Here is a 17649-nt window from a genome sequence, read left to right as displayed (position 1 = left end):
AGGGAGGGGCACTTTTTTGTCTGCTGTGATTAAGCTCATCCTTTCTTTACCGGCTGCGTGGAAGTTGAAATCCTTCCACCGCTCGCAGGTGTGTCGCAGTGAACCTTCAAACAGACCCTGTGACTGCGATCAGCTGCAGGTATCACTGCGTCAGCTTGTGTTCTCCTGCTGTGGTTCTGTGGGCCGTCAGATTCCTGCACCAAGCACTTCCTGTCAAAGTGACTTACAACAAAGTGTGCATTAAAGGCCTTATCTCCTCCATGTCAGTTCTTTATGCGGAGCTTGGATGTGATTACACCTTCTTCATCCGCCGCCTCTCATCACCATTTTTCAGCTCTATGGGAGCGTCCGTCACCTCACCTTCACGTCTGTGCCACGCCTCCTTTTCCTTATTACTGAGCTTGGGTCATTTCAAGTCCCGATAAAATATGTTCATGATCGCACTAAAGCCACGGGGAGCAGACTAATCGTGGATTCGCTGCTCAGAGGATCAGGAGTTTGGGAAAGGTGTCGATCGAAGCATCGATTACTTCCTTTTGTGTTCCGGGATTATTTCAGTGATTCTGCAGTGAGTGCTGTTGCAACATCAGCTGTTTGGTAATCTCAGCTGATCTGGAGCTGCAGGCCCTGAGGGCAGCCCGGTCTCTGAAACTCGCTAACCTGGAAACACCACCCAGTGCTCCGCTCTCAGCCTCCTGCGGTGTGCAGTCTAGAGAGCCTGACCTTGTGTGTGTGTGTGTGTGTGTGTGTGTGTGTGTGTGTGTGTGTGTGTGTGTGTGTGTGTGTGTGTGTGTGTGTGTGTGTGTGTTTGAGGGAAGTTGGGACAGCTCTCACATGACCGGACTTGTGACTGACCTTGCGCAACATTACAACAGGCCTGCGTCCAGCTGCCAGGACAGCAGCCGAGCTTTGATTCCTGCGTGTGGATCAATAAAGTTACACGTTATTATCAACGCTCCGCTATTTTTATTGTCGTGATTTTTGGCACAAAGTTTGGAGGAGGTGTGATGCATGTACAAAAATATGACAGCCTAATTTCACTCAAGTTATGAATCACCAGAGAAGCTAATGTTTGTACCAGTTGTGTGTGGCCTCCTTGCTCCTCGTGATTGGCTTGTGTCCTTTCTGGACCCGTCTGCAGATAGTTGTGTGTTCTTTGAGATTTTTCTTGCTTCATATTTTTCTTAAAGAGTTAAAAAAGCGTTCACCTTTGAAGGGTGACCTCAGCTAACGAGATGATTTCAGCTTGTGTAACTCTGAGTCCAGTGGAAAGACGCGGCGCTCGCGCTTAGCCAACCCAGAGATAAGCTTTGAGGAATCTGAGTGTTTAAAGATAGAAACGAAGGATGCTGGAGCTCCACCGCAGAGCCTCGCTGGCCTTTCCACATCCACTCTCTCCTTTTAGCCCAGATAGCTCTCCCACGTGCAGGCGTGCTATAAATAGCCCAGGTTTAATGCACGATTGTCCCGGCGGACTCTTCGTGTTGGTAGCGTCTCGCTGCTTTCGCTCAGGCACACATTAACCACAAATGGGTCCCACCACACCTCCACCCCCCAAAACAGCAGAATTACACAGTGAGGGCCTTCTGAAGGAGCTGATAGTGAGCAGATCTCAGAGGTCAGGCTCATTCAATTGCACATTACCTCTGCTGTTCCAGCACGAGGCGGAGGCTCAGCGCAGAGCCTTCGTCTCTTGTCTGTCAGTAACTTCAAAGATGTGAGTATTCTGCATTAATTTCATGCTCATTTGTTTAATCTGCCCGTTCGAGCAGTAACGGCTTCAGAGACACTCTGAGTGATGCTGACGGGCTGTGGTGTCAGGGAGGAATAAACCCGCCTCTGCTGCCGTTTGCTTTCAGAGAGGGGATGACGGAGCGCCGTGCGGTCACTCAGCAAAACCTCTCATTTAAAGTCACATCTCAGGCTCTTTGGCACAAGTCAGGACCTGCTTTGTGCAAAAGCGGGCACGTACGTGCTGCTCTCACCTTCTGGTCGCTTCCACTTCTCCCTCAACTGATGCTTGATGACTGCAAAAATTTGAGCCCTGACTTCGATCGGCAGGAGTCAAAGCTCCGCCTCCTCGCGCTCACCTGAACTCGACCCGATATGGGGTCAGAGTGTCAGAGCCGGTGTACATTCGCAGCAGTTGGAATAAACGTGGGGAGCGACAGAAAGGCTTCAATGAAACACGAGCAAACATCTGCTCTCAATCACACGCAGGTCAGCAGTAAATCACTGCATCAATGCCTTAAATGGGCGTCTGGAGGCTCTGAGAGCCTTCCTGTAAATGCTCTGACGCAGTTTGACTTTTGGACCTGCAGTGAATCCCCTCACCTGATTGGATGCTGCACACGTGTTTATGTTTGGTTTGTATCTTTGCAGAGACGGTTAACACAATCCTTCCTGGAAACAGGAGCAGAATTGCTCCTCGCCGAGCTGCTTCCTCCTCCCGGCGTCTGATTCATGTCGAGAAGCTTACAGTCTTTGTCGCTATTCAGAGTCAGTGCAGTACTACAAGCACGCCGCAGCCTCGTATCGCCTTCCGCTGCTGCAGCGTCACGTGTGCACTGATGTTCTGGGACATGTTCTACATACGTGGGATGTCCTCATGTGTGTGCCTGTGCATGCGTGTCATGTTCAGGGATGGTTTTATTGATTGATGGCTGTGGTGGAGGGAAGGGAGGATGATGGAGGGAGGAGTGGTAACATTCAATCAGACTGTCCTCTGATGGACGAGGGTAAAAAGAGTATACGAGGAAACTGTAAGTGGAGAAAAGGGCAGAGTGGCCAACGAGGGAAGGCTGCATGATGGTAGGAATGAAGAAAGGATGGGGATGAGTCAGAGCCACGTGAGGAGGATGTGAGCTGCATGCTGAGGGAGGTTCACACTCAGTTAGGTGAAACACACCTGCATCAGCAGCGGGGGGAGGGTCTTACCAAGGGCGCCCTCTCCTCTGTCACTCCACCTTTCCTCCTCCTCCTCCTGCTCAGTGAAGTCATGACCGCTCTCCCCCCCTTTTCCCTTCGCTGACGTTATTCTGACCTACATCTTCCTTCCTGTGTCCTTCTTCTTCTTCTCTCCTTCAGCGCGTCTTCTGTTTCCGGCTCCGTTCATCAGCTTGTCCACCGCTCCGGTTCCTATGCTCTCTGCTGATTGGCTCTTTGATCATGTCTCATGAGTCGTTTATGAAACCGTAAACGCTATCAGCTGATCTTATCTCTTCCATGACCCAAATAAACACGCTGAATAAACACTCATAAACCGAGACGCACAGTGAGGCGGTGAGCTGAGGTTGGAGATCACTGAAGGTGTGTTTGTGTGTGTGTGATGTAACTATGCTTTGATTTAAAAGTGGGATAAAACACGCAGTCCAAAAACAGCCAAATATTAAAATGATGGGGCAGCGGGATGGGGAGAGGAGCGATGAGGCTTTTATCATTTCTGTGTTCTGGCTGTCGATCGAACAGCTGATTGGGAGAAATATACTAATACTGTTAATTGCTTTTATGAAAAATGTGTTGATTCATGGTGACCGTGAAGTAGAAGACGGCTCAGAGCTGCTTTGTTGTAGCTGGTGGTGGTCTGTCAGCTGGACAAGTTGCCGATGTGGACTGTGTTATGTGTTACAAACAGAAGCTCCTGCACAGTTCCAGAGATTCCCAGAGCTGATCTGAATGGCTCAGCATTGGGTCTGATGTAGAATAATGGATAATAATAATGGATTGGATTTATATAGCGCTTTTCAAGGCACCCAAAGCGCTTTACAATGCCACTATTCATTCACACACACTGGTGGAAGCAAGCTACGGTTGTAGCCACAGCTGCCCTGGGGCAGACTGACAGAGGCGAGGCTGCCATATCACGCCATCGGCCCCTCTGGCCAACACCAGTAGGGTAAAGTGTCTTGCCCAAGGACACAAAGCGACCAAGAGCCAGGACAGAGAGCCCGGGGATCGAACCGGCGACCTTCCGGTTACAGATACGCTTCCCAACCCCCTGAGCCACGGTCGCCCCAAGTGTGCTATATATACTTGATGTATTGCGAGTTTTTCCACATACGGTGGTTAAAATATCTTCTAGAAGAAGTTGCCGTGGAAATATAAATATAAATATTTCTGAAACATGCCGTAAAGCTGTTGCTGCAGTGCCATGAATTTATTCCAGCAGCTGAAAAGTCGTCCTCTGCAAAACAAACAAAGACTGTTTTAAACTTTGCATGTGAGCATCTCCATGTTATAAGCACAAAAGAGAACCTTTGCAAGTAAAGTCTCATTAATTCTTGTTTGTGATCGTTTGTTTGTCGAGTGTTGACCACAGAGACAGTCGTACTGTCACTGGTGAAAAAGCCTCTGTGTGCAGATGATGCTTCAAATAAAACATTTAAATTGAACGAGTGCAATTTTAGGCCATATGTGGTTAAATATAACATTAAAACATGTAACATAGTCTGACAGTGGGTCCAAGGGTTTCACCCTGATACCTAATGACAGGATACGCCTCCTCAGAGATGGTGGGTCTCTGAACTCGGAATAAAAAGTGTTCCTTTCATTGTGTGAGCAGAGAGCACTGCTCGTGTTGAACGTGTTAATTTGGTTAATTTCATCATCACATCAGTGGTCTCAGCTATGCTAGCTGAAACCTGATAGAAACGTGACAGTTGCTGCTGGGACAGAGTGTTCTGCACGCTCAGACACAAACGGCAGAGGACGAGTCGGCTACAAGCTGAGCTGCTTTGTGTTTGAGGAAAGCTGATCTGTTTGAATCAGTTAAATACGTTTAACTGGTCGACCCAGTGTGTGTGTTGTCGTTTCCTCATCATTCATAAAACAGGACATTGATTCTGTGTGTCGTCTTCATGCAGACGTTAAGGAAGGAATGTTTCCTCCTCCCTTCAGAGACCACGCAGTCATTTCCCATCACGGCGAGTCACGCACACACACTTCCTGCTCTTCGCAGTGACGTGGCTCAGTGTGTGTGAGAGGCTCGGCCTGCTGTGACTGTGAGCCACATGGTAAAGAATTTAGAGATGTGATCTTGAGGGTAAAACACAAACTGAGCACAGTTTCCCTTTTCACATGTTCCTGAGAGCATTTCAGGAATTGTTGATTAGGAAGCGGGATCTGAAATCGTCTTGTATGGGCAACGGACATTTTCAGGGAGTGAGTTTTTCAGAGTTGGGCAAGCCATCGCTGAGGTTTTAGAGAAGTGTTTGGCAGTTCCTGACTTTATGAAGGGTGAAGGCTCTTGTTCCTTCAGGCAGAGGCTTCGTGTAGGTGTCGAGTGATTTGGTAATGGGAAATGATTCTTGAGGTCTTGTTACCTCAGATGTTGCGAGGGGTCAGAGGGTGCCTGCTGAGGTCCTTTATGTCCATAAGAGTTCATGTGGAGGTTCCTGTGATTTCATGTGATCGTAGGAGATCCTCGTTGTTGATTACTGCCTGGAAATAATCTCCATTCCTCTGCTGTGTGTCTAAGCCTAGGTCTCCTTTTTTTTTCTCTTTCGGTGTTTGCAGTGAGTGACGCGCAGAGCTCGAACAACTTTGAGATATTTGTCACTAAAGAACATCAGAAAACAAAGTTATAAGCACTCTCAGCACTGGAGCCCCCCAGGGGTGTGTTCTGAGCCCCCTGCTGTACTCTTTGTACACATATGACTGTGTGGCCACTACCAGCTCCACCACCATCATCAAGTTTGCTGACGACACCGTCGTGGTGGGCCTGATCTCTGATAACAACGAGACGGCCTACCTGAAGGAGATTAGGAATCTGGAGAACTGGTGCCAGAGGAACAACCTCCTTCTAAACGTCAGTAAGACAAAGGAGCTGATAGTGGACTTCAGCACTAAGCAGGAGAGGAACTACCAGACCCCCGTCATCAACGAGTGCCCAGTGGAGAGAGTGGACAGCTTCAAATACCTCGGAGTTCACATCACGCAGGACCTGTCATGGTCCTGTCACATCAACACCGTGGTGAAAAAGGCCCGACAGCGTCTCTACCACCTCAGACGCTTGAGAGACTTCCAACTGCCCTCCAAGGTGCTCAGGAACTTTTACTCGTGCACCATAGAGAGCATCCTGGCGGGAAACATCTTAACCTGGTTCGGGAACAGCACCATGCAGGACAGACGAGCTCTACAGAGGGTTGTGCGGTCAGCTGAGCGCACCATCCGCTCCGAGCTCCCTGACCTGCACTCAATCTACAGCAGGCGGTGCTGGACCAAGGCCAGGAAGATCGTGAAGGACCTCAGCCATCCCAACAACAGACTGTTCTCTCTGTTGAGGTCAGGAAAGCGATTCCGCTCCCGGAAGACCAACACAGAGAGACTGAGGAGGAGCTTCTTCCCGCAGGCGATACGGTCTCTCAATCACACCACCACACAGTACTGACCCACACATATGGTTCTTACACACACACTGGACTTTCTGGACTTTGGTTTTGCACAACACTGGTCACTATATTCTTCATTTCCGGTTAATACTTGTACAGCTGCTGTTATTGTGTATATATTTATTTATATTTAGATTTCTTCATACATTCTTATATAGTTCTATATTGTGTATTTTGTTGTACAGTTATTTTATTTTCAACTTTAATTTATATATTTATCTTTATCTTATTCTTCCCAGTTAAATTTACCCTTCATTCTAATTTGTGTTGTACAGTTATTTCATTTTTAACCTTAATTTATATTTTATTCCTTCCTAGTTAAATTTACCCTTTTTAATTTTTCATATTTATTTCCTTTCTTATTCATAGCCTTTTCCTTTTTTGTTTTCTTTAGGTCACGAGCAGTTGTCCAAGCATTTCACTACATATCGTACTGTGTATGACTGTGTACGTGACAAATAAAATTTGAATTTGAATTTTTATATCAACCATCCACCTCCTCAGTCAGAATACACATGCAGCTCAGTAAAACCAGCACTCATCACATGTGTCACTGTGACCACAGTGAGACGTGCATTAATAGATGATGACCGTCCACACTGGGCGACTGTACATGTGACAGACAGTCTGTGCGATCCTGGTGTTGAACCTCCTCTAATGTGGAAGCCTTATTACATCTAATGAGCAGCTGTTGATGAGAGCTCCTTGTGATGCTGACAGCGAACAGTGATTTACAGTGCAGACTTTTATCCAAAGTGCCTCTCACTTTGAGAAAGGGCGGCTTGATTGGAACTGAAGCTCTGACAGTACAACCACACAGAAACATTCAGACTCATCGGAGTCGTGGAAGGAGAACCATCTCCACGTTTGTGTTTCAGAGAGCACAGATAGCATCATCCACTGCTTAAGGCAAAGCAGAACAAAAACACTTTTACCCAGCTGTGATCTTTGTGACTTGTGCTATTTTTTTGTATCCCGAAAGAACCCAGGCTCCTGGGAATGCTGCTTTGATCTCAATGTTTAACTAACGTGACCTCTCCTTCTCTTTTTCCGTCCTGAGTATGGGGAGGAGGAGGTGTGTTCGGACCGTCTGGACACCGACTTCCCGGACATTGACCTCTCCCAGCTGGACACCAGCGACTTTGACAGCGTCAACTGCCTCAGCGAGCTGCAGTGGTGCAACGATCAGTCGGCCAACGCGTCGCCGGCCTCCATTCACTACAGCACAGCAGACGAGCTGTTCGAGGTGAGGTTTCTGTCCTGAAGCCGGCGCCTCTTCTCGAAAATACGTCTCCTTTTTCGGCGTCTTTCTTTCTCATACCTATGCTCGTTATCTTTCTATTCTTGGAAGAGCTGGTGGTCAGAGGGAAATGAATCTTCGTCTGTTGTTTAGTGTTGAGACAAAGTTGGTGTTGTGTGAAGGACTTCCCAAATACTCCCTGCTGACTCCTTTAGCTGCACAGTGTACAAAATATATGCTCTGATATTATTTTAGTGAACTGAGGCGAGCACGAGGTGTTAGGCCGGAATCAGCTGGCAAACATGTCCACGCGCTGCAGGCTTGTCTCAGCACTTCACACCAAACAGAGGCTGAATCTGTGCTTTTTGTTTTGGCACCTTCTTGTTTTTTCAGACCTTTTGACCAAAGCTGTTGTTTTATGAATTAATTCAGCTGTTAATTGAATCTCACACGTGCCTTTCGTGGAATTGGGTCTCAGAAGCATGTTGTTAGAGAGCCAAAGTTTCCTATGCTGAAGTGGGTGTAAAACCCAAACCCCTGTCTTGACCCTTGTGCTTAGATGTGGACATGCAGCGTGTCTCTGTGGGCCCAGCCAAGAAAGTAGTTCCCAGTTATGCTGCGTGTAACACGATGATGCAAGCAGCACATCTGCTGGGCCGCTGAAAGCCCGAGGCTCCGGTGTCTGGTGCCCTTCCGGGATGAATTCAAGGAATACCCTTCTAATCTTTCTTTATCTGCGAGCCGGCCCTGGATCATTGATCGTCCATAGGTTTGCAGTCCCTGCAAAGTCTTGCAGTCCCATTATGGAGGCTAAATTGAGAGCACCTCGAGAATAAAAAGACAATAACGGAGAGATAAAGTAGCATTTAGGTCCACATCATCTGCTGTGTAATGCAAGTCTGCTGATGGAAATTGCTTTGATGCTGCAATGTGCCACAGAGAGTATTGGTTAAATGAAGACAGGCAAAGCATTATGGGAATTCAGGTAAATAAACACCCACAGCCCCTGTCTGCACTCTGAGCGCCTCAGTTTTATTCTTACTTCGATGCACATTAGCTGACGCCTGAGCGACTCTTTGACTTCCTGTTGCTGACACGAAACTAAACTTCACAAGATCACAGACGCACAACACAGACAGTTACAGACACAATCATACAGCACAGACAAAATCACACACACAGTCGCAAAGACACAATCATGGACACAGGTGTATTCATACTGAGAAGTTACAGCAGTGAGATTCTTCATGTCTAACAGCAGCCGACTAATAAGAAAATACACGAAGAGGAAACGGGCGCGTTAATCTCACCGTTTTTCTGGTTCTTTGTCTCGATCAAACACTGCAGCTGCTTTACTTCCCGGCCTTTGTGGTATCGGGAGCTCTTTGATGGCTTCATGGCACTTTTTCCTTTCTGTGTTTGTCACCAGTAACTGCTCCTCCTGATGCGTTCTGGTCTGTGTTCACTCATTTTTCTGTTTCTGCAAACTCACTCTGCACATGTACAGCTTTGAAAAACACAGCACCCCCCTTCATTCCTCTGATATGTTATATTTCAGTCAATACTATATTGATCAGATTAAAACAGCAGTGTAGATGGTCAGACCGCGTTTGATTATGAATACGAATAATGAATAGAGTGATAAGCAGGCACATGAAGCCCTCCCAGTGTCTCTGCCCCTCTGCTATCAGTCAATATGGTGCTTATTTACGGTCGCGTGTCGCAATCTCATCCCCAGCTGGAGGTTATCGATCGTGTTTGTGTGACTTAATTTAACCTCAGAGTGCAGAGATCAGGAAAGGAAAGAGCAAATTGATTTAGAATTATGATTTTAGCAATAAAAGCCCACACATGCTCAGTGGACATCTATTCAGCTGTTCGTGTGTCAGCCAATCACACGGCAAGACAAGCTGCTGAAGCTCAGACCGAGCATCAGAATGATGAAGAAAGAATGTGGCATGGTTGTTGGTCTGAGTGTTTCACACACTGATCTCCAACCATCTCTGAGCTCAGAGGAAATAACCAGCCAGCAGCAGCTCTGTGGGAGGAAATGACTCGCTAAGGTCAGAGGAGGATGGACAGTCTACTTAGAGCTGATAGGAAGGCAGCAATAACTCCAGTAAGCACTCGCTACAACCAAAGGTCGTGTCCAAATTCATGGGCTGCATCCTCCTGAGGCCGCATTTGTAGACCGATTACGTCACAGCGACGCGCCGAAGGCTGTCCAAATTCGTAGACTCCTCCGAATGCAGCCGACAAATGCGTCCTCCTTTTCTCCGAATTTGAAGGATGGGTCGGATGTGTCCTTCGTGGCCTACCATATCCCAGAATTCATAGCGCGGCCCAGCCAAACTCCAGTTTCCAACAATGGCGGCCGCTACTAAGTTTTAAAATTACTCATACTAATCTTTCTGGGTCACAAAATAAACTTTTAACATATTTTCAGGCGAGAAAGTAGCTGTGTAAACATCAAATATCTGCTCGGTTTATCAAGATATCGCATATTTGCAAAAGTGCTTCGACATTTTCGGAGGCGTCTGCTACCCACCAGCTCGACAGCTAGCCGGGAGCTCGAGGGTTACTGATGCGGCCGAGAACGGCACAACTCCCGGCACATCATTTTCAGATCACCGCGGACTTTCGCTGCTCAGGTTAAACGTAATATATAAGTCACTTAGACAACCTAAAAATGTTATTGTTGGGCTTTTTTCAGTGTTTTGTTTGTTCGTGAGTAAATCGGTTTGGCTGAGATTAAAGTTATTAGATTAGATTAGATAAAATAAAACTTTATTAATCCCCCGGGTGGGTTCCTCCTTGGTTTTCACACAGCTGACTAAACGTCAAACAGAAACCTGATTAAACAGAAGTATGAGACAGTCGAGAATTTACGCCAGTGTCCTGTTATATTTTAGATAGCAAGGAGCAGACGGCTGAGTTTATTAAACTCCACCGAGACAGCGGTGACGCTAATCAGAAGGCTAGACCGTCCAATTTCACGGCCGTTTACTTCCGGCCTACCCAACCTTCTGAGGACCTGGCCCACGTAGACTGCGAAGGCCGGGTCCTCAGGAGGATGCAGCCCATGAATTTGGACACGACCAAAGTCTGCAGAAGAGCGTCTCTGAACCTTGAAGCAGATGGGCTCCAGAAGCAGACGACCACACCAGTGTCACTGCTGTCAGTAAGAACAGGAAACTGAGTCTATGGCTAACACAGACTCTCAAACCTGGACAACAGAAGCTGGAGAAACGTCTCCTGGTCTGACGAGTTTAAAGCATGGATCCATCCTGCCTGTGTCCGTGTTCAGGCTGCTGCTGGTGTGACTCTCAGTACCAGCTGAGCATCGTTTAAACTCCGTAGCCTGGCCGAGTGCTGCCGCTGACCACGCCTATCCTTTATGACCTCATTCCACCGTCTTTAGCAGGATAACAAAGCTCCGTGTCTCAAAGCTCAGATCATGTCAGACTGGTTTCTAGAACATGACTGTGAGTTCACTGCACTCAGGCAGCCTCCACAGACACAGATCTCAGTCCTGCAGAGCAGCTTTGAGATGCAGGAGACACATCTGCATCAGCTGTGTGATGATGTCATAATGATGTCAGTCTCTGAGCAGCTTGTTGAATCTGAGCCATGAAGAGTTAAACTCAGTACTAGCAGATGTACCTAACAAAGTGTAAGTAAGTAAGTGTCTGTATTTTGATTGTCAGGTAAATGTAAATCTGTTTTTCTGTGACTGTTAAATTAAGTATTGCTTTTAGCCAATCAAAGGCTTTCCTCTGCTGATATAGCACTGTGTAGATTCCCGCAGAGAAGACGTGAGCTGGCCTGAAGATGGAGAATAAATGTAGGAATAAATAGTTTTGGCAGCTGGGGACAGATGGATCTGGATGATAAAAGAGAGAGACAGATGAATGAAGCTCGCTGGCTTCCCGTAGGCCAGCCGTGCTATCGCCTCTCCACCAGACTCTGCTCTCAGCAAGATGGCAGCTCATCAACAGTAAACAACTCCTGTGTGGATGTCACAGGAGGGCCAGCGGTGGAAAGAGAGCTGAGCTTGGACTGAAATTACACATAAACATTATTTTCTTCAAACGAGACAATGTTCATGCTGAAACATTACAGAAGTGCACATGCAGCATTGCAGAGAACTCAGTGTCGTACTGACGGAGATAACAAGGTCAAAGGTCAGAGTGGAGTCACCTGACCTGTGATGTTATTGTGATAAATGACACAAACAAGAAGAAAGAGTGATCAGAATGTATGGGGCATTGTTTGAGGAGTGATTCAGCTCCCGAAGAGTCCTTCAGTCTGAGAACCAAGACATCTGTCTATACATCCAAGCATCCATCCATCCACCCATGTATACATCCATCCATCCACCCATGTATACATCCATCCATCCATCCAAACATACATCTATACATCCATCCATCCACCCATGTATACATCCATCCATCCATCCAAACATACATCTATACATCCATGCATCCATCCAAACATCCATCCATTCATATGAATGTGGTGATGGTGATAGATCTGGTGTGGTGGATTAATAGTGGGTCTCTGAGGTTTGTATCGGTGTTCCTGATCCCGCCCATGTTCTCTTCCTGCAGATAGAAGAGGAGAACGCGGCTCTGCTCGCCGCTCTCACCGACAGTTTGGATGGGATTGTGGATGCCGAGGTGGGTGGACTCTCTGTGTTCCCCGCCCTGGGGGAGGAGCCCAGCCAAGAAGAGGAAGATGGTCTTTCTCTCAGCGCCGAGGACTTCAGCCAGCCTCTGGGGTCCGAGACCGAGGACCCGTCTCTGGTAAGAACACAGAGCGGCGTGAAGCAGCATCAGAACTGTTTCTTTTGTCTCTATTCTGGGTCTGGACCTCAATTTTCCACATCTCCCTCTGTTATGTTTGGTATACAAAAGAGAAACAGGAGATGAATATACCAAACATAACAGAGGGCTGTTATGTTTGGTATTCATCTCCTGTTTCTCTTTTGTCATTGGTCTGCAAATCAAACGTCTCTCACAGCCCAACAGACAGAGATCCTTTAATGCGAGCTTCAAACCCTATCCAGCCCTCGTCACCCCGACGTGCTGAGCCTCTCCTTTCCCATGCTCTCCCTGCAGCTTTCTCCCCCGTATCTCCATCTGTGTCGCGTTCACTAACCTTCATGATCCCCTCATCGGCCTGCGAGGTTCAAAGTCTGCCTTTAACTGCAGGAAAACAGAGCAGCACAAAGTAACCTTTCATCCTGTGTGTGTGTGGGGGTGGGGGTCCCGTTTCTGGGAACCAGGCATTATTTCAGTCACACAAATAGGGTGAAATGCTTCAGAGAGAGCGCCTTGTAGAGGTTTGTGTGAGAATGAGATCTGGTCATAAATGATGAAATCCTGAAAAAGAATAAAGTCTGAGATGTGTTGAGAACGGCGATACAACAGTTTCTTACAGCGAGCTGCTGACTTCAGACTTTTAGGAAACTTTCAAAGTTGTGTGAGTGATTTGACGATTCTGCAGACCTACACAGTCTCAGGACCATGAGTGAGGTGGTCTGTGTTGGTCTTTGTGCTGAAGTGTGTGTGTGTCTGTTCTCCCCCCCCCCCGGGCCTCTTCCTTGTTCCCTGAATCACTCTTCCTGGAACAAATCCTGTTCTCTCCCCACTTGCCCCTCCCCCCGTTATCAGCCCTTGTGTGCACCTGAGCCCGTCGCCTCCTTACCAAAAACTCTGAAACCTGTTGAGCCCCCCCTGCTGGGCTCAGCCTGGAGGTAATTGAAGCAGGAAGTTATTTGACTGCTCATGCGATTACCTCCAATGCGGTCTTGTTGCTCTCGTCACAAACACAAATCCACCCGCTTCCTCAGCGCACGGTGCTCGCAGGCTTTACTTGTGTGCTCTGATTTAGCGGCAGCTGACAAAGATGCTATTGTTTGGCAGTCGTGAGTCATGGCGGATGTCTGAATACCTGCAGTGTAAATGTTTACCAGCATGCTCTGACTTCTTTTTGTACTGACACGATGAGGCCATCTATAAAACCACCCTGTTGAGCCACATTTGCTGGGCTCTAAAATGAATGCAGTGATAGACTGTGAGATAAGAACAGGTCAATATCCTTTATGGAACAATAAAATATGTTCTTACAGTGAAAGAAGACACCATTGAGTCTCCTTGGATTGAACTGCTCCGCAGAATTATACCAGCAAATGAATGATGGAGCCTTACAGTGAATGCAGCTGTGCTGCAGTGTGTAAGCCGTGAGGAAGCAGACTGAGCGATGGCAGCATATCAGCCGTTGCTCTTCTCTGGTACAGGTGCACTGTAGTAACTGCTTTGGTCTCAAGCCGCTTTATACTTTATACTGGAGTAATAGAGAGAAAACCCCAACAATGAGACAACCCCCTAGGAGCAAGCACTTGGTAACAGTGGAAAGGAAAAACTGTTTGAACAAAAAGAAACCTCCAACAGAACCAGGCTCAGGGTGGGAGCCTGCCTGCTGTTACCTCTTCAAACCGCTTTGCAACCCACCCCACCCCAGCACCTCCACTTCATGCTTTTACTAACTTAATGTAACTGACACCTGCTCATATCTGTGCTGGGGTCAGAGGTTGGAGCTGGGGTCAGAGGTCGGTGCGGTGCAGTATAAAAGAAGGAATCTGTGCATTTTTATGCCTCATGCTTCTCACGTATGTATACAAAAGGACCAAGAGGTCAAGGAGCGCCAAATATAAATGATGAGAGGTTCTGTTCCCCACCTAAATAATATCTGAACACTAAGACTACAGAACCACAGACACTAACAGACACGTAGGTGGAGCCTTGACAGTGTTGGTGTAATCATGTCCAGTGTCCAGGGCCCCATCATCGTTATCCCTGTTCATTTAAAGCTACACTGTAAAGTGTGTGCACCCACTGCGAGCTGTTTTAGTGACACCACTGGGATTGAGTGTTCAGTTTGACAACATGCAGAACACATCACCAACGACACGTTTAGGAATAATACTTATATACACGGTAGTAAGACAGAGGTTTTACTGTATGACTGGAGTACTCTAGTGTACTAACAGTAGTGGGGACGGATCTGAGAGGCATTAGCAGGAAAATAGGGCATTCCTTCCAAATTGGTGGAAATTGCAGTGACGGTAAATGTTTCAGTAATCAGGACAGTTTGGCTGTTGAGGAAGCCAAAAAAGAAGCAGTCAAGCCTGTGAGCGCTAACGGTGAGTGTGTGCCGGCAGGAAGTCGGGCATCGCTGCAGGCGGTTAAATGCAATGAAGCTTTTGTTTGGTGCAAAACAGGCCAAAGATAGTGAGCTGTCACGCCACGACATGCCGTCGTCTCTGCTGTCTCACACGTTTGTCCTTGAAGCTTCGGCGGTCATCAGTCAGCCAGAACTCAGGTTGTAAGTACGAGACCCCGAAGGTCACAGAAACGCCAGCTCAGACTTCATGACTGTCGCCGTCGTTTATTCTTGAAGTTTTGGTGCACTTTTGATAATATTGATCCCAAAGGTCCACATGTAGAAAACTCCAGAGCAGTTTGATTGTGACAGATGCAACTCTGAGACTCTTTAAATAGCTTTAAATTATTACACTGCACAGGGCTGCGTTTGACTTGAGAAACAATTTTAAAAAGTGAAGGTGTTCTCACAGGTGCAGCAGCCGGACATCCATGCAGGCAGAGCAGCCTCCTAACAACATTATTCTCTTTACTCTGCGTGCTGTCACATGACTGCTGTCACTGTGTTCAGGCTTAAATGAGGTGGCGGCCTCTACTGATAAATCCTAGAATCCTAAATTTTGTTCCAAAGTCTTCTAAAAGTCGTGTCTGTGTGGCGTGATTATAATTACATGACATATACGTATAAAGCTGCATAAACAGTGACAAGTTCAGTTTCCTCAGAGCTAAAAGAGCCGTGCAGAAGCTTTTAACATGTGTTTTCTCTGCACCGTGTCCCCCTCTTTCGGTGCTTGTGCACACTCTTGCAGTTTGTTCACATGTGATTGGCCCTTGGCTCTTTCTTCATGACTATTTGTCCCAGTGTAGAACAAGGCCTCCATTGATGAGGCCACTGAAGCTGTGGGAGGTGTCCAGAGTAGAGTAGAGCGAAGAAGAGTAAACTGTGTGTTTGAGGGCCCCGGATGCTTTCAGTGGTCCAAACAGACACAAACCTTCAGTTGCCACTTTCACGCCCCTCAATGGGACTCTGAGCGGAGCATCAGCACGCGCTCAGAGCCAAGTTGGCTCGCCCACAAAGAGCCGCTGTGGCCCATTAACGATGTGGGCGACCGGCCCACTCACCCCGACCCAGATAGTATCTGTGCTTGCAGCCAGTGCTGACGGCTGGTGATGATGTGCAGCGTCGCTCACAGGTACACAGCTGCTGACCTCCAGAGAGTCAGCCGCAGCATCACGCCATCATAAACGCTCTGCACGCCCTGCAGTAGGTCTTCATATAATGTTGCTTACCTGTGACGGCCCCAATCAGAAACAGAGTTTTTATAAAGCGGCAACATCCGTGAGTTTCTACCAGCGATTCAGAGAGACTGAAAAAGGAGCTGATGGAGCTGACATGAAGCTCAGACCTGCACTGAATGGGCGACGAGGACAGTGGGCGGGGCTTGGGGGGTGCTAGTGTTAATATTCAGCTGAAGGGTAATACTGGGGGATGATGAAGGACAGGTTGGCTTCATGCCTGTAAGAAGACTGTGATGGAGGGATGAAGGAGCAGTCGTGCTCGGTTATTATAGAAAGAGAGAGTTTTTAATGGGAACGTGAGCGTGCCGTGTCGCTGTCAGCTTTAGTCGAGTGATAAATGTACAGTATGTTGACCCGGCCTGCATGTTACTCTTGTACAAACATCCATCAGCAAAGTGTTAACAGCTGACAGAACGTAGATTAAAAACTGGCGCATTCATCTCTCTGTGAGCCCTCTCCCGTGTTTGTGTTTTTACTACATTTGTACATCCGCCTCGCCGTCGTGCACGCGCACAAAGCGGCGCTCTATGTCTACGTCATGAAGACACTTCTGAAACCTTTTGATTTTCTTCCTCCTCAGCTGAAGAAGCTGCTGCTGACGCCTCCCAACATGCCTGCAGGCATGGACGTGCACAAAGAGGGCGTGAATGGCCATCGCTACTGCAACAGAAGCTTGCGCCTTCGTCCGGTCAGGCCTCTGCTGAAGGTGAGACACTTCCTGTCAGTACGTGCTGTTTAAAAGTTCACTACTTGTTGAATTAGGTTTTCAACAGAGCAACGAATTATCAAAATTAAATTCTCCAGTCTCTGGATTTTTACAATGAGTCGACGCAGTACTCGTGGCTGCGTAGGTAGTAGTACATCAGCAGTAAATGGTACAGTACGAAGCAGTTTTTACAGATTGTTAAGCTGTAGAATAAAAGCTTGCCGAGACCTTCCCGAGGAGAGGATGCTGTTGATGCTGGACGGAGTTCACAGAGCTGTGGCTTTAGCTTTAGAGCCGCGTAGCTGTGCTGTGGCAGATGGTGTGAGGGCAGCAGTGAGTTATGTGGATAATCCACAGCTGCACGCAGCACAGACATTAAACGTGAGCCTCTGTGCAGGGCAGGAAACCGCTTCCATGTTTTGTTGTGTGGGGCTTCATTTTTCATTTCCAGGAACAGCTGCAGACAGGAGAATGAAACAAAACAGTTCATCTGAAGCATCAGGATGTAGTGGAAGACTACAGGCTGCTGTAGTTGCATCCTTCATTACTGCATAGCAGGCCTGAACTGTGTTAGCTCACAGCACCGATGCTACAAGGGCTGCAGACCAAAAAGTTGTTCCACAAGCTTTTAAATATCTAGGCACAGAAAGGCCTTTTGACTTTTCCTTTCTTGTCCTTCAGATCGTGTTTTTGTTTCGTCCCGATGGCTTGTTTTCTTTAAAATCCAGCTTCCAAATTCCATCAGATTCTCTGAGCCACCTGAACATGCCGTCTACCAGCACACTGGCGTCAAACACAAAGCAATTCTGAGAATTGTTGTAGAATTTGAGTCTAATTACACTGATC

At 47.4% G+C, this 17649-nt stretch overlaps 1 protein-coding gene across 1 annotated transcript in view; it reads left to right on the top strand.

Moving 5' to 3' along the window:
* Positions 1-17649, top strand: part of ppargc1b (peroxisome proliferator-activated receptor gamma, coactivator 1 beta) — a 58426-nt gene that overhangs the window by 32240 nt on the left and 8537 nt on the right. Inside the window, exons 2-4 of the mRNA XM_080900571.1 lie at positions 7450-7635; positions 12243-12437; positions 16678-16803. Coding sequence (XP_080756697.1) covers positions 7450-7635; positions 12243-12437; positions 16678-16803 — 507 coding nt within the window. The remainder of the gene's footprint in view (positions 1-7449; positions 7636-12242; positions 12438-16677; positions 16804-17649) is intronic.

This window comes from Rhamphochromis sp. 'chilingali', assembly GCF_963969265.1.
Source record: "Rhamphochromis sp. 'chilingali' genome assembly, chromosome: 13".
Taxonomy (NCBI): Eukaryota; Metazoa; Chordata; class Actinopteri; order Cichliformes; family Cichlidae; genus Rhamphochromis; species Rhamphochromis sp. 'chilingali'.
The sequence above is the reverse complement of the archived record's forward strand: the minus strand, read 5'-3'. Positions and strand labels throughout refer to the sequence as shown.